Source organism: Equus asinus, chromosome 16 (assembly GCF_041296235.1).
Source record: "Equus asinus isolate D_3611 breed Donkey chromosome 16, EquAss-T2T_v2, whole genome shotgun sequence".
Taxonomy (NCBI): Eukaryota; Metazoa; Chordata; class Mammalia; order Perissodactyla; family Equidae; genus Equus; species Equus asinus.
Window position 1 is genome coordinate 32,204,791 of NC_091805.1, and position 25,906 is coordinate 32,230,696.

At 35.9% G+C, this 25,906-nt stretch overlaps 1 protein-coding gene across 1 annotated transcript in view; it reads right to left on the reverse strand.

Moving 5' to 3' along the window:
* The window catches only part of DPYD (dihydropyrimidine dehydrogenase), a 768,359-nt gene that overhangs the window by 194,981 nt on the left and 547,472 nt on the right, over nt 1-25,906 (reverse strand). Inside the window, exons 17-18 of the mRNA XM_044748877.2 lie at nt 10,817-10,937; nt 9,894-10,013 (exon numbers count right to left, since the gene is read on the reverse strand). Of these exons, the coding sequence (XP_044604812.2) occupies nt 9,894-10,013; nt 10,817-10,937 (241 nt within the window). The remainder of the gene's footprint in view (nt 1-9,893; nt 10,014-10,816; nt 10,938-25,906) is intronic.

Below are 25,906 nucleotides of genomic sequence, written 5' to 3' on the forward strand. Positions count from 1 at the left end.
TTACTAGATCTCCAATTCCCATATGTATTATTTTATATGCCTGAGAAAGAGTGCAGTTCTTCTGCTGGTTCTTCTGTTCCCAACGTCTGTGTATCAACAGTGCTGTCCATTTTAGGAAAAAAGCATTGTCCTCAATGATCTCAAATATTACAATGACCTATTGCCCTACAGTGTAAAAATTCTGAGGTACCAAACAAAATGATAACTCAAACTAGTGTTGTTGGTTTTAAGGAAGTGACTTATGATTGGGTAACAAATATTTTTGCAAATTAGGTGACTTCCAAGTTACTGCTTCAAAAAAATTGAAAGAGGAGCTCATCAAATTGCCTAACTGTTTTGGGTGATGATCACTAAGTAATTTTTAGTAATTTGTAACACGGAAAGTATTCAAAAATCTGAGTGAAATGACCCATAACAAAATTCCTTCCAGTCTCCTTTAATTATTTAAACAAACAAGGATTTTCAGCATTCACATCTAAAAAATAAAAGTAGAACAGAATGATGCTGAACCCTAACATTTTCAGGAATAATATGCATCAATGGATACATGACCAAATTGTTTCAAAAAGCCATTTTTTCTCATTAAGAAATGGATTTCCAATAAAATTTACTTTCATGTTGGATAATCATCACTATTTATATTTATAGTATGATAAAGTATAAATTATAAATTGTAACAATATAAAACAAAAAATTTATCATTAAAGCCTTAATGCATAAATTTTAAAAACATAAACGTTCACTTCTAGACATACATTTTGTTAAGAGAAATTCAATAGGGTGATCCATTAAAGATGTTCAACCTTAAAAATATACGAAATCAGGATAAAATCTGGGGAGGAAGCTGATTGGAAACACTAGTTCAAGGGGAAAGAAATGATGTAAAACTTCCAACTATTATTTCAAGCTTGCTAATATAATTTTAAAGAAGTGATGATGGATATACAATCATTGTGCTATTTAGACTCTATTAGATTTATTTAAAAGAGTGAAGTAGTCATTTCATTTTAAGAATTAATATTTGCAGAATGTGGGAGATTATGTCTTTTGCTATCACTTAAACTTGTGGCTAAACTTTGCAGGGTTGACTTAAAATGGGTGAGAGGTACATAGTTCATAAATTTTTTTCTTTTGTTTGGTTTTGTTTTGTTCAAGATTGGCACCTGAGCTAACATCTGTTGCCAATCTTCTTTTTTTTTTCGTCTTCTTTTTCGCCCCAAAGACTCCCAGTACATAGTCGTATATTCTAGTTGTGAGGGCCTCTGGTTGTGCTGTTTGGGATGCTGCCTCAACATGGCCTGACAAGTGGTACCATGTCCACGCCCAGGATCCAAACTGGAGAAACCCTGGGCTGCTGAAGCGGAGTGCACCAACTTAACCACTTGGCTATGGGGCTGTCCCATATAATTTTTTAATGTAGGGTATTTGTGAGCATAAAAATTTGAAGAACACTGAAGTAATGTGTGCAAAATCCTTACACCCATTGAATCAGTGCTGGACTCTCAAAAAGCATAGTAAGTGAAGTTAAGCTGGCCGTTGCCTCCTCTATTTCAATCCTAACTTTTCCTGTATCCTGACTCCTGTATCATCTTGGCAGTTTGCACCTTTGAGTATCAGATACTGCAAGGATCTCTTAAGGGTTCACTCTGCCCCACAATTAAGGATCTCTTGGAATTTCGGGTGTAGTTTGCCATCAGACATTCACATGGTGCTAACTTGTTGGTGCTGCATACCAGGACACTCCTCCATCCAGGAAGGCTGCAGGCAGCTTCTTTCCATGGTTGACAAACAGTATTTCAAACAGGCTATAAACATGACTTTGGGAGGCTCTGGGTGCATAATGTAACTATGGCACAGACACTGTGCATTGAAACAGCTTATCCCCACAACATTGGTTTTCTCTCTTCTACTGATAAAAGGATACCATTGTTTGGAGACGACAGAAAAAAAAGTAAATGAAGACAGAAAAGAAGGAGGTGACCAATACTGTTATCTCCTACGTTTTAAATTCTGAGAACTAACCAGGTTCAATGATATGTAAGTGCTTATTCTAGAAGAGAACTGTTAATATTTTAATATTTAATATGTCAGTATCTATACAAAGTCAAAACAAAAACCAATATTTCACAATTGTGAGCTTAATTTTACCCTTGTCTGTCTTTGACATCTGTGTCCTTTTCAAAGGACTACTAATATCCGTAAGTTGTCTTTAGTAGCACTTAGAATGGACTCTCTTTGCATAAACAATGCTTGGCATTCAACATTTAATCTTAAATGGAGTGACATATTCTTTCTATTCTGAGACCTCAAACACTATGTTCTACTACTTTTCCTAAGAATGAATTCTGACTGTATTTACTACAATTTGTTTTGGATACCTAGCTATGGGCAGAGATTCTGCATTTATTAATGTAATACCATGATTCTCTAATTTTACCATTGATTAAAGCATTTGACATTGTTTTGGAAAAAAGACGTTCAAACCAAAATGCTCAATGACACTACCTTTCCGTCATCTACTGCTTAATGCAGATTCTCAGGCCCTCCCAGGTTTATGTATCAGAAACTCTGGAGGAGAGGTCCAGCAATCTGCAGTCTAACAAGGCCTCCAGGTTCTGGTGCATGCGTAATTTTGAAAACCACTGATCTACTGGAATCTCACCTCACCAAAAGGACTTCCTTAACTAAAAATCAACTGGAGTTTAGAAGTTAAATAAGAATATTTCCCTTATCAACATACATGAGTCTGTATACATAAAAGAATCATACATATAAGTCCTAAGTCCAAAAATTAAGGGTTAATCTAATTTTTATTATGTAATCCAGCATTTACTTCTAGTGTGTTTCAGGATCTTCAACTCCTGAGAGACAATGACATTTTGATAGGTCGCTAGATGTTAGGGATAAACGTATTGGGCTTTATAGTAAGAGCGATGCTGGAGAGTTTGGTCTGATGCTTAGCGATTTAAGACAACGAATGGATAAAGATGGTGAGGAATCTCATTCTAGTCATGCCCTCCTTTCCTAATTTCCCTTTTCACTGTTTGGTCTTCTTCCTCTTTTCCTTAGGGAGCCAAGTGATTGATAGCCTAATCCAATGGCTGTGTTACAGCTGCCTCAACTAGGACCCTTTTCCTTATCATTAGCAGTTAGCCTATGGTTAAATTCACAGCTCACTGCTTGGTACAGCCCCTGAGATTTAAGGGTCTGGCCTTTAGAAAATATTTAACATAAAACTGAAATCTTGACATACTGAGAACTCAGTTCTCTGCAAGGCTTCTTTAATTAATCCAATGTAATGTACCATTGTTCTGTATGAGACTATGACATGGTGAACTGTTTCTGAAGCTTACAGAGATGTGTAGTTCTAAATTAAACAGTCACTGACGTGTACCTACACTGATTTTTTAGTACAGTAGATATGCATGAATCTGTGAATATTTAAATTCAAGCTCAAACAGTGACACAATACTCCCTAGTTTTACTTTCATAATAGAACATTTTTTGATTAATTTCAAGCTTGAAATCATTCTTTATGGAAAAAACACACACAGAGGAAAGAAATTTAATAATTCATTAGCACTGCTGCAAAGGTAAGTTTTCTTAATATGCTTGTCAGAGTCCTTTGGTTTATAAAGTCTATCAAATATTTTCTTAGGAGCTGGTACAGACATTAATTTATTTTCCTAATTTTGAACAAAGAAAAAACACATGATATCCCGATGTCCATGAATTTGTTGGTTCTTAAATACTATTTGATTTTATCATTAATCTGCGGGACAATAGTTATTTTAAAATACCTTAGGAAAGGATGTAGACCTTGATCTATGCTTTAAACCTTTGCCCTTGCTCCAGTCCGTCGATGAGCTGTAAGCATCTATGAATATGGCAGCTGAGTCCCAGATGAAAAATTATGCATCTCATAAACTGCTATTCTGCTGAAATGTCAAGCCAAGGCAAGGCTGTACCTCAAACTCAGCACTTGGCATTTTCCTTCTGTCTGCTTTGTTGCCATGAAGCAAACATGAACAGTGAGGATTTGTGTAGGGCAGGTAGCAGGCGAGCTCACTGTCAAAAATCTATTATTAGGGCTCTGATCTCCTGCACAGACCAACGACGGCCAAACAGTGAGAAACTCAGGCTCCAGGAAAGGCAATATAATGCAAAAGGAGATTCTTTGGGAATCTGTATATGAATATATTCAAATGAGCATGATTTAAATGAGAATCATTCTAATGGTGAGCGTCTCTCAACCAAACTGATAATTTATAATGAAAATTGTAATTCAGCATCTTTATTTGATATGTCTACTTTTGACTGTTCTGCAGATATACTACATATATTTATATAACAAGGTCTTTAATAATTTGATCAAATTTGTGATAGTCTAGGAATGCTTTTACATATGTGAATAATAGCCTAATTTTTTGCATTATTTTGGTACACACAAAAAATAAGAGATGAGCAAGTACAAAATGGAAGGCTCTCCTTTTAATTATTCTTTTTGGCATGATTTATCACTGCTTTTTTATTCATTTAAATATTATCTCTATCTATCAGGTTAATTTAGACATTTCAGTATTAAAATCTAAGCTGTTATTGATAAAGATAGTTAGAATAGATAGCTTAAATTTTATGACAGATAGTAGGCGTGTTTTTCTAAAAGGATTTTATGCATCCATAATCATGTGATTGACACATAAAAAAATCCAGCCCATTAAGAACTACTTCATATAAAAAAATACCAATACTGGGGGCAGGCCCCGTGGCCAAGTGGTTAAGTTCATGTGCTCTGCTTCGGCGGCCCAGGGTTTCACGGGTTTGGATCCTGGGCTCGGACATGCCACCATTCATTAAGCCATGCTGAGATGGTGTCCCACACACCACAACTAGAAGGACCTACAACTAGTATACATAACTATATACTGGGGGGCTTTGGGAGAAGATGAAGAAATAAAACCCCCAATATTGCATTTTATGATTTAATTGTAATTTCATGATTTAATTGTAATTTAATTGTAATGTACAATGTAAGAAGTTAAAGCAATCCTGCCAAAATCTTCAATTGTTTGCACTGTGAAATAGTTATTCAAAGCAAAATGTTACTGAAAGTTCTGGGTTTCCAATCCATTATATGTTTTGCCATCTTCCCAAATTTACACTAATAAATACATCAAAATAGGTTTAAGTTTATGATTGGAGTGGGTTACACTGGACGTTTTTTTTTTTATGTGGGGTCCAGTAGCTAAGCGCATGAGTCACTGCATGGTCCCTATGATTCAAGCCTAAGTAACTGTTTTAAAAACAAACAAAATTTGCAGGGTTGAGTCAATGCTTAAGATCCTTTTCTTTAAGCTACTATATTGATTCACTCAAGTTTTCTAAACCATACACTTTGTACTTCCGGCCCGACTCTGGCACAGAGTTACAAATTACTAGAGGAATTTCTAACTTGTATTTTCTTTTGTTGGTATTTCCCATGCTGCCATTACAAGGAAATCATCTTTAGGAGGCTTATAACCATAAGAGCTCAGTCACAGTTCAGTGTCCAATAGCCCACAAAGCTAGACTTCAAGTCATTCATCATTTATTTGTAGAATGTAAGAGCATTTATGTAGTGTGCCATTACCATTTGTTGAGAAATACATAACCATTTCTTAAACCGTCTGTGATATCCTACATGTGAATAGCACACTTGGATTCCTGAAACAGAGATTAAGTCTTGAGGGTAAACTTTAATAAAGTTTATAAGTAGTAATATTGAATAAAATGTTTTCTATTGTTTTAATTAAGTTGATACAGAATTAATACTATCAAACGAGCATCCAAAATTTGAAATAAGAATTTATTTTTTTGATAAAATAAAACAAATTTGGCAAATATAATAATTTAAAACAATCAGTTAATTTTTTAAGCTTGTAGGAGTAAATTATATTGAGCCGAAAGCATCTATAATCATTTCAAAGCACCTTCTGCAGAGAAATTTCAGAACTTTTCCCTATGTGTGGGTATGTGTGTGTGTTTATATGTATAACAAACAAAATACGTACAGGGCAATGTAATATGCCCATCCCCCATTAATAAAAAGAAGCATTTAAAATGCAATAAGGAACAACAACAAAAACTTCTTCAAATGAGTTTACCCCACTGAAAGATGCTTGATTACTGTTTCTCCTGATGCAACTGTAAATGAATAAAGGTTATCCTTGCGAAGTCAGTTGCAAAAAAGACATATCTTTATTTATACCATGCAGGACTCATTCTTAACCATCTCTAAAAGAATCTTATCCATAGGGAGGACTTCATGTGAAAATGTTACATCACAGCTGGATAATGCCATTTATATAGATGATAGTAATCACTGTTATCGGCTATCTTAAGACACCCTCATTATTTGAGGACAAGGTCAAGAAAAAGGTCAAAATTTGTAACTAAAACAAGAAAAAAATAAACCAAAACTAGGAAAAATAATGAGTAATTATGCAAGGACTGAGGGAATAAATGTTAATGATGAGATTAGTGTTTCTTCCAATCAAATAAATAAAACCATGCAATTCCCTCCACTCAACAAAAAGCAATAATCTACTCAACTGTGTGATGATACATGAATAAACTGCTGTTTGATGTTAACAAAAGTTTTCTGCGTGGAGTCTAGAAAAAGGAAAGTTAGGTGGTAACAACTTACAGTATCAAGTTTCTATTATCCAAAGGAAGGTAGAGAATATTGATCCTTTAGAGTTAATGATTTAGACATAAGTACTTGTATGGTGGATAGCTTTATTAGCCATCCTAGTTTCCTGAAAATATTTCTTATGAATACCGAACAGGCTTTCTTTTGATACTGTTCTCACTATGAATTCACCTTTAATTCTATAACTCAACCTTTAATGGCCTCATACTGTGAGCATGAATCATACTGGATATTCCTCCCATAATTGAAATTCAGGTTTATAAATCATGCTATTATGAATTTGGTTCGTACATTTTGCCACCTGCCCCCATTCCAATCAAAAATAAGTTGGAAAGATACAGTTTCTAAAATAATAAAGCTGAGGATGAGACCTTGGAATAGATCCTAACTCTCCCTCTTGATATAAATTTTAAACTACAAGGAGCAGAAGTTACTGTATTTAATGACTTCTATAGGCTTACTGATTTATTTTATTTAACGAAGGGACCTCCCTTTAAGATGATAACTTTCGGACTTTTTCTGAAGTTAACCACAATGAAAAATGCATTTTACATCATGACTCAGTATAGAAATGAATATGCATGTGCATATTACATGTATAACTGAATGTATTATGTGTATAACTGAAAAAGATATTTGATGAAACAATGTTTATCCCAACTGTATGCAAAGAATTCTGACGTGTTTTCTAATCTAATTCTTTAAAAACATTGATTATAGTTCATTAAACGATTCGATAGTACACATGTGAGTTGAGAACAAGTTTGCAAAACCCTGCTGTAGAGTACTCTAGAATGCAGACTAATCATATTTGAAATAATTCAACTGACATCCCTTACCTGAGGGTCTGTCTACCCAGTGCTAGTCACTGCTCCTTAATAGCTAATGTGTTTTAAAAGAAGGACATTAAAGAAATGTTATCGTTTTTCTATAGCACATGCACTAACCCACGTACCTCACTATTTCCCCATTTAAACAAAACAAAACCTTTTCAAATAGCGAAAATCTTATTCTGAGAAAAAATAATAAAGACTGAATAAAGAGCTAGAGAATATTGAAAGGGAAAAATGTCCTCTTTGGCAATGGAAAGTATGTGTTGTATTTCAGGTGGCTGTCCAAAATTGAACTCTATCTAGCTTTCGCTTTGAAAAAAAATCTGTAATTCAAGCAGCTCCTCTAAAAGCAGACATTCCAGTGCTCTGAGGGAACACTTGGGAAAGTCTTAGCGCTGTGCTGTGGTAAATTTTTTTTAAAATCGTATAAAGATAGGTGGCATCTTTTGTGTGATATAGTCTATATTGGAGCAGGATTTGAAGTCCTGAAAGCCATATTGATAATACTAGAAATGGTATTTAGCTATTTTGATATTTTCATCACTCTTGTAATTTGAAACCATTATTATTTGACACAATTTTGCTAGGCTAAGTTTTGCTATAACTCATTCTGAAGGCGCTCTGTTATAGAACTTGTTTCTATCCTGAAATATATTATCATTGCCTCCTTAAAATGCTTTTCAGATTCTATTACCTTTAAATAAAAGCAAACATTACTCTAAAGAAGAAAAACTCTATTAATTTTGTCAATCTGGAGAGGGGCTATTTTCAAAACGGATTGTTTAACGTGAAGGGACCTTAATATAGAAGCTATTAGAAATGAGGTACAAGCCCTTAAAAATGTTAGGGACTTTTTCTTGTTTAAAATGAAAGTTCCACCCAGGCTTAGCAAAGCTTATAGCCCAAGTGGATATTTATATATGAATTTATAAATCTTAGAAATAGAATTTTATGGAAATATTAACAGGCCCTGAGGTATGGCTGAACTTGTTTTCAGGTACTGCTATAATTTCCAGTGCACGTATGCTTAAAGACTAAGACACAAAAGACTTTTCCTAATGCTGTATTTTCATAGTTTTATTAGACTGAGTTATAGTATGAGAGAATATCCAGAAATTGCAGCTTAAATGAGAAAACTTGAATGGTGTTACTTATATAAAATACTACTGCAATAGTTCTTTTATTAATTTTTAATGTTCAGCACCCTCTGCGACCTCCTTTATTCTCTTGCTGTCAACATGGCAGGCTGGAAAAATTGAAATGGGCTGACAGAAAACATAGTGCACGTTACAGCCCAACTCTGGAGGCTCTCGACTCTCTTTCTGTGGCACATGCTAACGTGGTCCACGTTATTCTGCATTACAATAATCTTAAAGGGCCTGTTTGATAGCTCCTGATAAAAGAAAGCTGTGTCTGGACCCTGAGCAGGTGCTCCTTGTCAGACTTCCTCTTTCTGACATTGCAGGAATGGGAATGGCATTCAATTAAAAGCAGAATGCAATCTTTTTTTCTAATCATGGCTTAGAGACACACTTCAAGCTCTCAAGACATAATACCTCAGCATGGATAGTGCTTTATTTGTGTCTTTCCAGCCTCTTCCAAAAACACATTTTGGTCTGATTCTGCAATGCGTTTCTTAAACAGTGGGACACTGCTATGTTATGTATATTTACCACTGTCTCTATCACCAAGGAGACTAATCCCCATACCAGTACAGTCAAGAACCACACAGCATTGTCTTTGCAAGACCAAGTTTCATGTTGTCACAGCAACAGAGTGCACAGAGCGAAGATACTGAATGGGACTTAGGGATTAAAATTTCTCTTTCTGTTTTAAATGCAAGTGTTCAGTGATGAGAAAGGATATGCAAAGGTGTGGGGTCTGCAAATGTCTTGTCAGCTGAAGCTATAAATGCCACGGTTTAATGGTTTGTTGGAAGCAGTTGTGAAAGCAAGATTTTTTTGAAGAAGGTAGATTTCAAAGTTGTAGGAAGACTAGAAACTAACCCAGACTATGAAAAAGATATGATAATCAGGGTGCTTATATTTTTCTCTTAGAAGGGCATGGTGTTAGCCTTTACTAATAAGTGACAAGACGATTGTGACAATGAGAAATTCTGAGGAAAGCACAGAGCACAAGAGAATAGAATTTGTGTAAAACCCTATCTCAGTATTCCCTCATCTTGCGCTATCAGTCACCTGAGCCTTCCCACTCAATCTGCTCCATCTGTCATGACTATTAGGAATTTTGACCAACAATGAGATAAGAATTTGGGATCAGAAAAGACATGATACACTTGCTTACAACACGATCTCCTGACTTTTCAGCAACGTCCAAGGAAACAAAACGCAAGGAGAGGGAACACCTACCAGACACTCCTCCATATGTAGTGCGCTTCCCAATGCCCACTGCAGGCCAGGGGGTGCCATTGGCTTTTAATTCCATCAGACCTGAGACAGTGTTGGTGGCTGTAACACCATCTGCACCACCTAGGAAAAACACATCAACATTTACCTGTAGTTCTTACAGAGAAAATGGTTAAAACCCATTCAAACCCCACAACCTAGGAAAATGCACACTCTACTTTTTCTTGAAAATATTTCTCCACCTCAAATGTCTTCACCAATTTCACTCCTACAATTATGCTTAAAATGCTAGACATAAAAATTTTTAATTACCACCACTTCATTTTTCCAATTATTATACAGATTTGTGAATGCCCAATGTTTGTATTCAGTATTATTTTCCAGGTAATTTACAACGTCTTTGCAAATCAGGATGCAATTTCCATCGGAGAGAACACAAGCATATATGATTTACTTATTTGATAGATATTTATTAAGCATAGGTTTAAGGCAGTGTATTAGGCCCTATCAAATATAAAGGGAACTCATAAGAAATTTCACACTGTGCAAGCTGGTATCTTTTTTTTTTACTTCATTAAAGGTTCAAGTGCTGTCGCTGAATTGTTACATTATGAATCATTTATTTTGGAGTGGTTACTGTGACTGTGGTCTTGTTTCATAACTCTTCGTGTATGAAACAGGTGTTTATTAGGGAAAATTATAAATATTCTTGTTTTCCCAGGCTAAAGTTTGGAGTCCGTTTACTAGCTTGCATCTAGGTGTGAATCTACTGCATTTATGAGATCAAATGCTCAATTTAATACTCTTCTTAAACTCCAAACAAAGATATACACATATATTTGTGAATAAAGATGTACTTTCATATGGCTACATCACTCAAGTGCCTACTTACATAACTAGGCAATTGAGGCAAGTCCAGTTCTTACCTTCTTTTGCAGCTCTTGCAATGCTTACGATATCAGTGACATTTGGGGTCAATTTGGCAAAAAAAGGAACCCGAACAGCTTGCCTAACCCAGCGACAGATGTTCCGCACCAGCTCTGGATCCTGTTCAAATAGGTCAGTTAAATATAGAATATAATTAAAGAATTGCGATCAAAATGTGTACCAGAACAACAGCAAAGCTGGAGATGTGCAAGACAAATCCAACTTGACAATGAGCTACATGATATATTTCTCAAATTCCTCCTCAGTATTACACCTAGACTCATTAGGGAGCTAAGGTTAACATGCTTCAAGTGAACTGCAAATTCATCACATAAAGGTTAAATTCCTAAAGGGAGCCTTTGGAAAATAAAATTACAAAGACCCAAATGGAAGAAAGTATTTCCCATGTCACTTAATAATATCAGGAATAAAACAAAAACTTCTGGTGGGAAGTTTGGGAAACATTACAGAATTTCTGTTGGCCTCATTGGCTTAAACGTAATAAAAAATACTTAAATTTCTGACTCCTGGGTGAATGATATTAAATCTGAAGCTTGTTGTTTTCATTATTAGAAGACTTAGTCTTGTTAAAGTGCCTTCAAAAGAAAATTTGTGACTTTCTAATCAATCAAATTCTGATATATAATATATACTAATACGGAATAATTCAGCCTTGGATTATACACGAGCTGATCAGTAACTTTAGCTTACTTTTGTAAATGTTACCAAGATCTGTGCCGCACTTTTCAACATTCATCTACTTGAAAGAATTGATCAAAATGACAAAAATGAAATAAAATATCAAATGCTCATTTTTAAAAGTAAGGAATAGACGTTTTCCTGAGCCTGTTGCCTGTGATTTTTCAGGCTGCTATTTTCTCATGGGACAAGCATCATTTAGAGGGCAATCACCTATCCTTTCCACTGAAAATAACCCAGCTGTAGTAATGTTCTTTGATTTCAACACATACAATAGTCCTTTTTTTCATTACTCTTAGTGCAAAATTTATTCTGACAGGTACTGATAATGCGCTTTGAAAAATTACCTTAAAATATGCAATAGCAATTCATTATTGAACTTGGTAATATTATCTTAGAAAGTTAAAATGTTTTTTTGAATAAAAGAAAAACTCAGAAAAATATAGACATATATTTAAACAATGAAACAGAGGACAAGTATATCATTTGTAATTAATATTTTTAAATGTAAGAAATGTAAGAAGTTGCTCTTTGCATTTTAACCTTTCAAATTCTTTTAAGATGAGATTTCTAACGTTATAACCTTTAGAAAGAATCTTTTCACTTAGCTTTAATGTGTCTTGATCTATCATCTTGTATTACTTTAAAAGTTACACGTTTATGTGCTAAGATACTGCAATGAGGTAATTTCTGTTGATGGTTATCATTGCTATTCAGTAAAACTAATAATTTTAACAAGAAATCTTTGGATTGGCTTGTTCTCTTTTCAGAACAGTAATTTCTTCATTAAACATAAATATTTAAAAAAAGCACTATATGGATGCTGTACAGGGCATACTGTGCATTATGAATAGTAAAATCTAGAGACTTAGCTGTACAAATTCTAACTCATGAAAATGGAGATCGGCCCCTGCCCATGCGATGTTCATGAAATATTTATAACCGCAGCATTGGCATTATGAAGGCAGTTGCATCTTTGTGACTTTCATTTTTAAGTTATGAATTTCCATGGGACTTAGCCTAGAAATGACAGTAACTCTAGATGATATGAATTGCATGTCCTTTGTGAAAGCTCTCTTTAAGGTAGAATTTGACAATAATTTAAAGATCACTTGAATTGCATAATACATGGAAAGTAGCCTGATAAGAATTACTGAAACAAATTTAAAATATTATTTGGTTCCAATAGAGTAAACACCAATAATCTGATATAGGCTTCTAAGTGGCTTTCAATACTATTGACCCTCATGTCTTTATAATTTACTTTGAACATTTGTCATACGTTTTTCTGTTCATTCTCACTAGTTGAATATTTTAAATGAATGCCTTTTATCCATTGTTTAACAATTTGGAATTTGTTCAAAGTTTTTCAGTTTTTAAAACAAATATAATCCCTTGGCTGCCGCCATTTTCTTGACTCATCTGTCTCCATTTTGAGACACCATAATTTGACCTTCGTATACTTCTATGAGTAAGGTTCAGGGTGTTGAGATAGCTATTTCTTGTCTTCATACTTGGTCAAGCCCGCTGCAGACCAATCCTCACACCCAGTTGAAACACAATTTTATTACCTGAGAATTTTAAAAACAACCTCTGACCAAAATTATCATGAAAATTAATGAGTATTATGTAAATTGCAAAGTTTTGTTTGACAGGCCTAATAGGGGATATTCTAATACAACTAGAAATGTGATTAGGCTAATAACATGGTAAAATGAATCTGCATACTTTGGGGAATTAAAGGATAAAATATAACTATTCACACTTTCTTGGTTTCCTCGCACTTTTGACATGAATGTTCAAGATATAAAAGTCATTAATAGTGTTTCTCCATCTTGACCTTCTCATTTTCTAATGACAGCATCAGATGGTGTTGCCCTTCCTAACAAGCTAGTTTTTAGAAACTTATTGAAACGAAAAAATTTTAGACAATTTCTAATTCCTCCCAAAATCTTCAGGATAGGAAATACACAAAGCTACTAATTTTAGACAATTTCTAATTCCTCCCAAAATCTTCAGGATAGGAAATACACAAAGCTACTAATTTTAGACAATTTCTAATTCCTCCCAAAATCTTCAGGATAGGAAATACACAAAGCTACTATTGTCTCTCAGACAAATTGGGACTTTAACATTATCCACACCAATAAAAAGTAAATAAAACAAAACAATTTTGGACTGTTTTTCTATTTCTAGGCACAAAACATTATAGGCACTCAAAAAATATTTGTGTCAATGAAAGAATGAATGAAAACTTGGCACATTTTCAATTTATTTATATTGAATTGATTTCTTTATATATCTATCAAAATATAGACTATGTCTATGTTTGAGAAAAACTCAGATATATTTTATAATAGATAACGTCTACAAGCGTGAAATCCAAGAAGATTTCTTTACAAATCTGGGATAATTATAAGGAAAAATGGTGGATAATCATGCAAAAAAGAACAGCTTAACAAGTCTTTTAAAGTGTCTAATCCACAAAAAGTCTCCCTGCATCACCAAGGTTTTATTGGCTCTTCCTACAGGTATTAATAATGCTCATCCCCGACCATAACTTGCAATCTCTCCCACAGCAACCGTTTGTGTGTGTGTGTGTGTGTGTGTGTGTGTGCGCGCGTACTTCTTTAATACCTTCCTTTGTTATCATGTGATCACCAAAGAAAGCTCTGAGGCAACAGAAAGGTTTTGTCTGTGATGGAGGTGTGTGATGTTATAAGCAGAAAGCACTGAAGCCCTTAAAGGAATGAGTGATTAGCCTGAGGAGAAAATGGTGGTCTTGAGGGTACATGAGGCGAAGGGACCAGACAGACTTGCGAAGTGCTGAAAAGAGAATAAAAGCAAGCTACAGAAAAGTTGGCCTCTTTGACAATTTTAATGAGAAGTAGCCTTGCATCTGTCTGAAATTAATACACTCTGGAATAGATCCTTATGAAAACCAAACAACGATAACAGCAAGAAATGTACTACTGAGTAGATTGTTTGCAGCAGTAGTTTCTATTGTTCAAAACCAGTTGTTTCTAAAGCTTTATGTTCTATCTGGGCCATAAGATAATAATTTTTAATTCTAGTAACTAGTATGTCTCTAGTTACACGTTAAGGGGTTCTATAAATGATACACCCTGCCGTTTCTGAGGCCCTGGAGGTGACCTCTCCATTGAAGGACAGGCATTTCCACCAATTACCTGGGGCATCATTCTCATTGGTTTCATGCCCTGTACAAAGGAACAAGCACTAGAGAATGAGTCTGTGCGATTCTCTTGATAAGCTAAATTACAAGTGAAATTTTTGACTTTAAGAAACATTTCTCTCCAATTTACCTGGTAATTTTTGCCCTGCACAATTCTTTTCAAAATGGCTTTCTTAGAGGGTGGCATTTCAATGAATCCACTGAAAAATTTTACCAGTTATAAAATGTTTTCCACTAAGGAACTCCTAAGTCTTAATTCACATGACATGCCAGGAAGTAGCCTGCATTTTTATTATGTCCACTTTTCTGAGCGAACTGGGGCCCAGAAGATCAATCTGAGTACCTATTTCACCTTTTTAATTTTCTTTCCCATTATCATGTCCTAAACCATCATCTTCTTTAGCAAAATTGCTCCCGAAAGTGAAATTCAGCCATCAGTTGTAAACTAGAGCTATAAAAGGCTTCTACTTCATTTATACCTGTAAGACTAGATGTAGCTTCAGTGTAATAGGCAAAAGTGATGTATTTATCCTTCTATGTCAATAAAATAGGACAGAAAGAGTTAACTACTCCAGGTAGTCAATCACTCCAGATAAAATTATTAGTAAATGCAAAGATTGAGCCCTGAAATGGGGATGTTCTAAATTAACTTATGTTTTAGCATGTGTCCTTCTTTCACTGGGTTTCCTGACTTAAGAATTCTAATTACGGTACAATCATCTTGGAAAATCGTTTGGCAGTTTCTTATAAAGGTAAACATGCACTTACCAACCACCCCAGCAATTAACTCTCTTAGTTACAGATCCAAGAGACATGATAACATATATCCACACAAAGACTTGCACATGAATGTGCACAGCAACTTTTCCAAAATAGCTCCAAATTGGAAACAATCTAAATGTTCACTAATATGTGAATGAATAAGCAAATTGTGGCATATCCACACAATGGAATATTATTCAGCAATAAAAAGAAACAAACTGCAGAATCATGCAACAACTTGGAATTAATCAAGAAAACATTAAGCTGAGCCAGCTCTGATGGCCTAGTAGTTAAAGTTTGGCGATCTCATGCCTTTGGCAGCCTGGGTTCATTTCCAGGTCTCAGGACCACACCACTTATCTGTCAGTTGCCATGCTGTGATGGCGGCTCACATAGAAAGAACTAGAAGGTCTTATAACTAGGAAATACAACCATGCCCTGGGGTTTTGGGGAGGACAAAAATAAAGAAAGAAAACATTATGCTGAGTTAAAGAAGTACACAAAAGAGTACATGCTGTTACATGTACTCTTATATACATGTACATGTATATAAATGCATTACATTTATATAAAATTCCACAAAGGAAATACTATGCTGAAAGAAAGCAGAGCGTTAGTTGCTGGAATTGGAGTTTGGGATGGAGAAGGAATTAAGGGGGAAGAGGCATAAGAAAATGCTTTAGGGTAATGGAAATCTTCTATATCTTGATTGTGGTGGTATTTACATGAGTGTAGACATTTGCCAAAACACATCAAACTCTGTATTTAAATGTGTTCATTTATTATAGGTAAATTATACCACTACACGTTTCATTTAAAATTTTAAAAGTAATTCTAAGGGTATTCAAATGTAAATAGAAAAATGAAAGTCACTGGCATTCTAGGCAACGTGGGTTCTATCCTTTCAACAAATATTTATTGATCACAAGGCATTGCAATGGGTCTATGCTGGAGACCAAGATGAATGGAACAAGGAAGTCAGAGTCTACTGGGAAATACAACCCAATCACATAAATAAAATGCATGTTGGATGGTAAGTCTAAGAAAGGAGGTCCTGATAATTGTCTATCATTTCAGACTATTTCAGAGCACATAGCACAGGGTTTGGCACATGGTGGGCACTCAACAAATACTGCTGACTTGGTAGAGCTCACATTGCATGAATTAACACTGACTTTCTTATTTCTATTTCCATAGAAGAAAACTGGGAGTATAATATTATACTCCCTAGAATAGCCTAATAAACAACGGTTTTAGGCACTATGCATTATGTTAGACAGTGGAGATTTAAAGATGTATGATATACTATCCCTATTGTTCCAAACAAAACAAAATCAAAAATACTTCATAATTTGGGGGTAAAATGCATATAACAAATATATAATGTGAATATAAAATGTTGTAAGTATATGTACATGCAATGTGTGTGGGTATAAATTTTTATTTATGTATATATTATATATATTTTAAATATATATATATATGGGTTTTTTTCTGCACTTCCCTTGCGCCTTAAGTTGAAGATCACAGAGAATTGCTTGTGTGTTCTCTCCTCCCCACGCACAAAAAGCCTTCTCCATTCTGTTTCTCACTTCAGGCCTTTCTCTCTCTCTGTCCAGAATGTCCTTCATCACTTGATTGACATCCCTTGTAGAACACTGCTAAAAGCAGCCTTCCATGACCAATCCTCCCATCCTACCTCAGCAGAGGATGGATTAGTAAACGACTCCCTTTTTAATACTTCCATAATGTTTCTTTATTACTTCGTCTATCACAGTGTTTTATAATCATCCATTTATGTTTTTTCCTCTCTCTCTACTAGACTATTAGTCTTTTAAGGGTTGTATCCCACTCTTTTATCCTGATGCCCTAACATACAGTCTGAGATGCTAAAGACAATAAATACTGTGTTGAATGAAAGAAGGAAGATTCCTAAATATGCACCAGCTTTCCACAATGAGCAAGAAAATATTTGCTTCTTCCCTTCCCTGGAGCCAAAATAAGTTGGAGATACTAGTAGTTCTTGTCCCATAAGCCAGTGGAGTTTGGAAACAGTCTTCTGATGCTCTCTATCATAGAGCTAAAGTGCTTGGAGGGCAACTGTCTTTCCTCTGGCCTGGCAATCCATAAAAACCTCCCTGCGGTCGCAGGCTGCCCATGGCCCTTTCTGTCTGAATTTTTAGGATATTAAGGGTTCTCCAGAGTTTGCACCCTTCACCTGGCCTCAACTCCTGGTCCTTGGTCCCTGAGGCCTGGTTGGGGAGTCTGCTCATATTTTTGCCAACTAAAGGGAACTTGCATTCCTATTTCATTCCTTTAAATACCATTTCCTATGACTATGGTTTCATATTCTTTTTCTTCCTTTGAGACAGCACTTCCCTAGCACACCATTTCTCTGACATTCTTAGTGCCATTGTTCCCCATTCTCATGCACTTGGTTTCTGAAACTTAAATCTTTAACAAAAGGACAAGAATTGCCACGCACTGTTTAGATAATTCCTCACTACTGTGTACTTTTTGAGTTATTATTTTTATCCCCTCTAATGACCCTCTGGTTCTCTTATTACCTTTCTATCCGCTCACTTCTTTACTCCCTAATGGTAGTGCTAACGGTAGAGGTCAGCTCTGAAAGCTGTTCAAATTTCAAATCTTCCCCTCCACAATTTGTCCCTACAGAATCAGATTCAGATTTCCGAGGATTAACTTGATCCTACTGGCTAATTCCAACTGGAAATCCACTGCCTCACCTGGCCATGGTAATGAAGTTGGAGAAGATATACCAGCCCAAGAAACAGGCCAATGGACATCTTCTGCCCACAGTTCCATGTGCTATTCCAACCAGTGAGTGTCTTAGGGAGACCCTTCCTCACAGTGTTATTGCTGTCTTATTGTGTAAACGCCCTGAGTTTCTATTCCAGGATCCCCGTAGTATACAAAAAAAAAAAAAAAAAAGAAAGAAAGAACAAAAAGGAAAAAATAGAAGCTGAGCTTAGATTCTGCAAATTCAGGGGTTAACTTTTTGAATTGTTGAGGAGTCATATAACCTTTCACCAGAACTGATGAGCAGATATGCTAAGGTGACTTAAGTAGGATCTGAAATGTTCTTTCAGAAAACATATAGAAGCAGGCAATTGTGATAGGCACAGACATGCATCACTCAGATCCTCCTTCAGTAAAAGACTCATGTCCAGTGGTAACAGTGTGGTGGGCTTTCAGCCTCTAACTGCTCACTCCTTCAGGTTGGCCTCAGCTTTGAAGTTGAGGTCAAATTCCTCTTGGAGAGACCCTAGCCAGTGACAGCAAAACTGTGGTACAAGGTCCCAGATATTTCTGTCCAATGCAGCACTCTTCTAATGAGCAATCTTTGACCTTGAGCTCCCCATTGGGCTGGAAAGATTTTTCTCACATTCGTATCAGGGTTTTGCTGTTCCCTTTGCACAATCCTACTTCTTCCCTTTTCCTCTCACAGGCATTACTCCTCAATAACCGTTTTGCACACCGGACATCATCTATGTACCTGATTCCCAGAGGCCGCAACTGACACAGCAATTCCCCACTTGGATTTGGAATTCTTCCTGTGATAGGATTAGGCTACAGTCTAAGAAAGTGAAAGAAGAGAAAGAAACTTGCCCAAATGACCCCAGGGTATCTTACTCAGAGAAACACAAGAAAGCTAAACTGAACCAAAATAAATCTCTCAACTCCAGTTTTCCTGGAAAGTCCTAGAAAGTCAAACCTGGTTTACCCAACAATGGCCAATATATGCCTCCGGATAAGAAGGGGCCCAAAACAAAGAAGCAGGGCTAATTTTTCTCCCAGAAAAAGACTGATTTAAGAGACAAGGTAGGGGACAATGACTGGGTGTCCTCTGTCTAGAGACAGTTCAGTGACATCCTTAGAGAGTTTAGACACCTACCTGATCTTTTGATTCAGAAACTGCTGAAAGAGTCACTATTGTGGGACACTGGAAATGACTGTGCAGAACTTCATGGATAAAATAGATGATACCTTTTTGTCTGAAAGCCAGGTCTATCCATCAAAGGAGTATGGCCAGGGGGATCGTACATATGCCAGTCCCTTTCCCAGTCCCATGTCTCTTGTTGATATAATCAATTAATGACAACTCCCTTAAAAACATCATGAAGAGGTCATCTGGAAAATTCTTCCAGGTGTGATGAGCCACTAATACTCTATTCTAATGTCTACTTTTGCTTTCACAATCCATTCTGTTTGCCTGAATTCTTGCATTTCTGCACTTTATCCCTTGCCTACTTCTTTCTGGATTGGACCCCTTTTGAGTCTTGCTGTCTGCCTGAATTGACCTGCAATTGCTCTGCTTGCATCTACACTTGATCCGTGATTTGTTAGTCACTTATGGGCAGTCATTCCCTTCTGCTTCACAATGATTCTCTTTTGCCTCTGATGGATATTTCCATCACTATTTCCCTTGTCTTAGTTTTTTTTTTTTTTTTTTTAAAGATTGGCACCTGAGCTAACAACTGTTGCCAATCTTTTTTTTTCCTGCTTTTTCTCCCCAAATCCCCCTGGTACATAGTTGTATATTTTAGTTGTGGGTCCTTCTAGTTGTGGTATGTGGGATGCTGCCTCAGCATGGCCTGATGAGGGGTGCCATGTCTGCGCCCAGGATCCAAACGAGCAAAATCCTGGGCCACCGAAGCAGAGCGTGGGAACTTACCCACTAGGCCACAGGGCTGGCCTCCCACCCCTCGTCTTAGCTTTTACCATCCTTTTTTCCCCCTACAAAATCAAGATTAACACAGGCTCCATATGTCTATCTTCCTAGGCAAACAAATGCCCTTTGAGAACCACACATTGGTCATAATTCACAGAAATTAAGACACTTCAAAATCCTCCACATGAAAAGATTTTTGAAAATGGGTTATTCTGTTTAGCATTCTTTATCCTGAGCCCCCCCACCCCCACAAAAGAACTTGATCTTTCCCTGTATATGGGATGTTATTTATCTGTGAATTCAAAGGCTAGCATTATCCATCATGCAAAAAAGAGTGTGCCAATAGTTTGTTTATTAATGAGGTTAGGCAGTGTAACTGGAAAATCCTCATATATGTAGAAATAGGCTATGCACATGCTTTGCTGATACCACGGGTAGGGGTTCAAAATTGTAGACCAGCTGAGTCAAACTGAAACTCAGCAGGCTTCCCAATCACTGCTCAGAACACACTAAAAAGACTTCAGTGGGTAATGAAGTGCAGGCAGTCACTAGCACTACTGTGTACGGATTCATTTTAGATAAGGGCAAGTGAGTATTTAAGTGTATAATAAGGAGCTTTTATTCTTTGCAGATTTCAGGCAGCTTGGCATTTGTTTTCTTAATGCAAAGCATTAGCGTAAACAGTGTAACAATTGATATTTTATACATCTGTTGGTCTATTCACTTAGCCTATGCTTTTGCGTACTAGAGTTAGAAAACCACCACAAGCACAAAACCTCAGCATCTGTCTAATCCCATATTGGTGTGAATGATTCACTGACACAGGGAGGAGGCTAGTGTAAAACAGCCTTCTGCCCTGAAGCACCCACGATGCAGATACATTTAGCATGACGAGAGTCTAGGGAAGTCATGCTTCTGTCCTGGGAACTTTATGAAATCCAAGCAAGAAGAAATTACTGCTGAGGCAATTTTAAATAACATAATGCAGAAAACCTCAATCCCTTGGCAATGAATGGTTTCAGCTAAAGGGAATGCATCCATGACAAGTTGGTACAGTTCCTTAAGGGACTGCTTCCTACTGCTCCAGTGAGAGCAAGAAAGAAATTCCTAGGTTTTTGTTTGTTTTGCCAGCTCCGTGGACTGATTTCCCTCTTTGAGCTGAAAAGGACTTGGAGATACTAAAAACGGGATAACTTTGTTGAAAAGTCTTTATGGGAAAATGTGGGATGGGGAAGATATTAAACATGACCTTTTGCAAGTGTGATATTCACAAACTTGATATAAAAGTCATGGATGCCTGATTTTACCCAAAATTTTGAGCAATCTAAACCTATCTTAATCCGTGTTCATTTATTTATTTACAGTCATGTGATGGTTTATAAGATTATATAAGATTTGTGTGTGTGTGTAAAAAGGAAGTCTTTCAGGTGTGAAGGAAAGGAACCATGGCAAGGTTACACTCCAATGTCAAGGGCTTTTTACAAGCATACATGGAGAAGTAAGAAAGTAAGTGAAATGTTTTTGGTAAAGGAAGAGCCAGTCCTCTGGAGTCTGGGATGCATCTCATTGATCTTGTAGGATACTCAGCAGCTCTGATGACCCACGAGTAAAGTCAGTGACAAAGATCAGCTCTTACTTTCTTGCTGTTCCCTTAAGAGTTCGTGTCTACTGCTTTAATGATTAGAAACTCTGTGATACTAATGAACCTGCTTTTACTTCTCAGCATCTCTTTTTCCATTTCTACTTCTACTCATGTTCTCTAATTTCAATTTTTCTACTATCTACTATAGAATCTATATGTTTTAAAATCAAACCCACAGAGAAGATGCAACACAAACGGCATAATTCTTTATTTTTTGGCTGTCCAACCTTTCACCACTCTTCTTATTTTATAGGAAATTCCTACTGTATGAATTATTGGTGGGACACAGAAACAATCCCCACTATCTAACCCATTGAAGAGAGAGTTTTCCTCTCTACTCTCTGGCAACCAAGAAACAAGTACATGATCTAGGCATGGCCAACTGAAGCTCTAACCAAAAATTTTAATCTCACAATCAGAAAAGTGGTTAAAAAGTTTATTCGTGGTGATGTGCGGTGCAGAATCTTCTGATGGCATCCAACAAGGGCAGTAGTGGCACACATCAGCACTGGGAGAGGCTGCACGTTAGCTGGACAATTCTTCTGCCCATTCTCTGGACCCCTTTGGTTTCTGCCCCTTTTCTGAGCCTGCTGTTCCTGCTTTCCCTGATTCTCTAAGACATCTTGTATCCTGCCAAAAATCTCCTTTTTGCTTCTGACAGCCAGAGTCAGTTTCTGTTGCTTGCAATTAAGAGTGCTAAATGATACAGTCGGTTAGCCATTATCCAGTATAGAGTGACCTTATTGCCTGAGCTATGGCACCACACTCATTGGCAGGTTGCTGACCTCTTTTATTTAGTCTAGAGGTGTTCGCTCTTTGCTCTGGATACAATATATGGTCCAGTGAATTGTGGTCAAGGTAGCCAGGACACACGCTTTTGTGGCAGCTTGTATATAAGACATTGCTTCTGGCCACTTCTTTTAGAAAAAGAGCTGTGGGTGTGACAGGCTCTTAGCTTCGACTGTATAGTAAGAAAATGCCAATTTTCATTTAGCACCTAATAATTAACCTGAAACTTTCCATGAAATGTGGAAATTACAAAAGAGTAAGGTATCAACTTTGTCCTCAAAGAACTTACAATCAGATTATAACCACTTAGGACACTAAAATTTGTCAGAGTCAATAGAATATATAAATGGTCTTTGAGATTACAATATGGCTCTATTCCTCTATAAATCATTTAACATTTCAATGTGTCATAATGATCAAGCTCTCATATAATTCAAGAGACCCTTGCAGAAAGAAGTGATATATATCACCCAGATCCAGGAAAGCTTGATTTGAAATGTATTAAGAGTAGCTATGATTTCTTAAAAGATGGCTATGTAAAAAGAGAATGGTAATACAGCCCACAAGGAAAAATATCTTGAGGCACTAAAATTAAATTAAAATATGATCTCCCTTTCACTCTGAATACCTGCATGATTACCAATTCAACAAGGATATTTCATTTATCCCAACTCAACTTTACAAAAGTGCCTGAAGCCTGCATTGTTGATAAAACAGTTGATGAAGCTTGCATGGGGGAAAAATCTTCCAACTGCTTGATACACAAAATTATATTAGTACTAAAAACAGATGGGTATTTACTTTTGCAATATTCAACAAATGTAAAGTACCCAAAGGACTGCTAAATTTAGGTAGTTTAAAATTTTGCAATTTTTTTGTTTCACTTAGAAACAAGTGAACTGTGGTGAACTTTACTGGCTTATGTAATTAACATCTAGATGCAGCAGCACCTAATCACGTTTTTAGATGATGGGCAAAGGCGGAATCCAGCATTACAAAGAAGACTTTATTCATTTCTTTCCAGTTACTAATATTCCTAGATTTTAACATGCAACAGCTGAAATCACAAACACGACATGCATAGTCCTTGTTGCTTTGTCCTTTCTCTGATGAGTAAGAGATTTGTGGGAATAACAAAACCTGTTGAATCTGGACCAAAGTTCTTAATTGGACATTTCTAATCACTCTGCAGCTGACCACGAAGGTTTTTTGAACAGTTTCATTTTGGCATAGGAAATAGAAATAAAAACAACCCCAAACAATTTGTTCTACTTGAAATGTGTAAAAAGTGAATGGGAACTTAGTGGTGGGATGATTACTTTTATTTACTTCTAAAGTGTGTGAAGGGGTGAGGTGGGGGAGGATAGTGAAGATGATTATAGTTTGGAATCTTGAAGGATTCACAAAATGGCACTGGCTAGAGTAGGGTCTGTGGAACAACACATGAATAAGCAATACAGAGGAAAAGACTCTATGGCATGGGAATGCATGGCATGATGGGAAATAGAAAAAAAATATTGCGTATGAAGGGAACAGGGAGGAGACACGGCTAAATGTTTCAGTCAAAGTTTAGGGTCAGCTTCCTAAAGATTCTCTGCCTTATCCTTCAGGCAGCAAGAAAACATGGAAGGTCATATGTTTAGATACATTGAGTTTGAGGTCCCTATAGAACATCCAGCTGAAAGAATCTAGTTGAGAGTAAATAGAAATCTGGATCTTAGGAGAAGAGTTTTGGAAACATAGATTTAGGAATTTTTAGCATGTAGATGATAGCTAAGTCTTGTGAACAGATGAGAAGATGGAAAGAAAAGAATTTAAGCCTTGGGAGCATTAACACTAAGATGTAGAAATCCTTGCAATGGTCAGAAAGAGAAGAGAACAACCAGAAAAAATACAAGAGAGAAGAGAAACTCCAATAAAAGAGATGTAGGTGTCGTTCTTGATACAAAATACTGCAGAGAAATTAGGCAGGAAAAAGACTGAAATGTAGGCAATAGATTATACCCCTTAGAGTCACTGGCAATTTATGAGTACATGCAGCTAGACACAGTAGGGATGAAAGGCAGATTACAATGGATTAAGAAATCATACTTACAGACACACGTAGCCAAAGGAAAAAACCAACACCACAATTAACCTGAACTATCAGAACCTAGAACTGTGCTTGACATAAAAGGTGTATGTAACAACTATGTCGATTAACTACAATTTTATAGTTATCACAATTAGAACTAATGACACGGTGAAAGAGATCATTTGCTGTGTTATGAGGCAATGTGTGTATGTAAGGGAAATTCTATAACATTTTTAAAGGAATAAGTTGTAGTTTCAACAATATCTCTGAATTCTTACAACATGGAGTCAATGACAGTCTGAGACCTTAAGAATGAACTCTGTTAATTAAATATATAATTGAAATCACAGGCCTAGATAGGACCCAAAGGTTATTTAGATCATTTTCAGACAATATTAAAAACAAACATACAACACTTAATGATTTACCAAGTGCTCTCACACATATTAACTTAATCATACCTACGTCATTCTAGCCTTTTCTTTTCTATCAAATTATCCCTAGTGAGAGATATAGTAGATCCCACTTCTCACAATATTTGAAATCAACAAATCACATGAATCTCATTCCCATCCTGCTACAGATTAAAATTATATCTTTTTGTCTTATCTTGAAAGGGAAAAAGAACAACTGTTTAATATAATTTACACAATATCCTTGCATTAAATCTTTCTTCAAATGTTGTTTTTAAGAAAGTTTTTATCTGATAACAAAAGGATGATTTCATAATTATTGTGGAATAATTTTTGAATAAATTATTTCAAAAAATTATTGAATAAAGAAGAAAAATAGAAATTACTCATAATAAAACAAACAACAGCACTATTATAAAGATATATTTCTTTCTATTTTCTTTGAGTAAGAATATACTTTTCTCAAAATTTGTCTTATCATTTTCAGTTTTATGTCCTTCATTTTTACATTCTATCATGTGCATTCCTTATGTCATTCAACATTTTAAAAAATACGATTTTAATAATTCATAATATATTTCAACATATACATAGACTTTATCTTACTTATTTCCCAATTTGCACTTTGAGATTATTTCCAGGTTTTATCATAAATAACATTGGATTAAATCTCTCTGGTGCTTGGTGCTTATAATTCCCTTGCTTTCATTGCTAGGTGCCATGTTTATGGGTAAAACACTTTTTTTTTTAAAAAAAGCAAACAAACAAAAATAGGCATTTAGAAAACATAACCCCTTAGAAGACCTGGGTAGTCAATAGCCCTG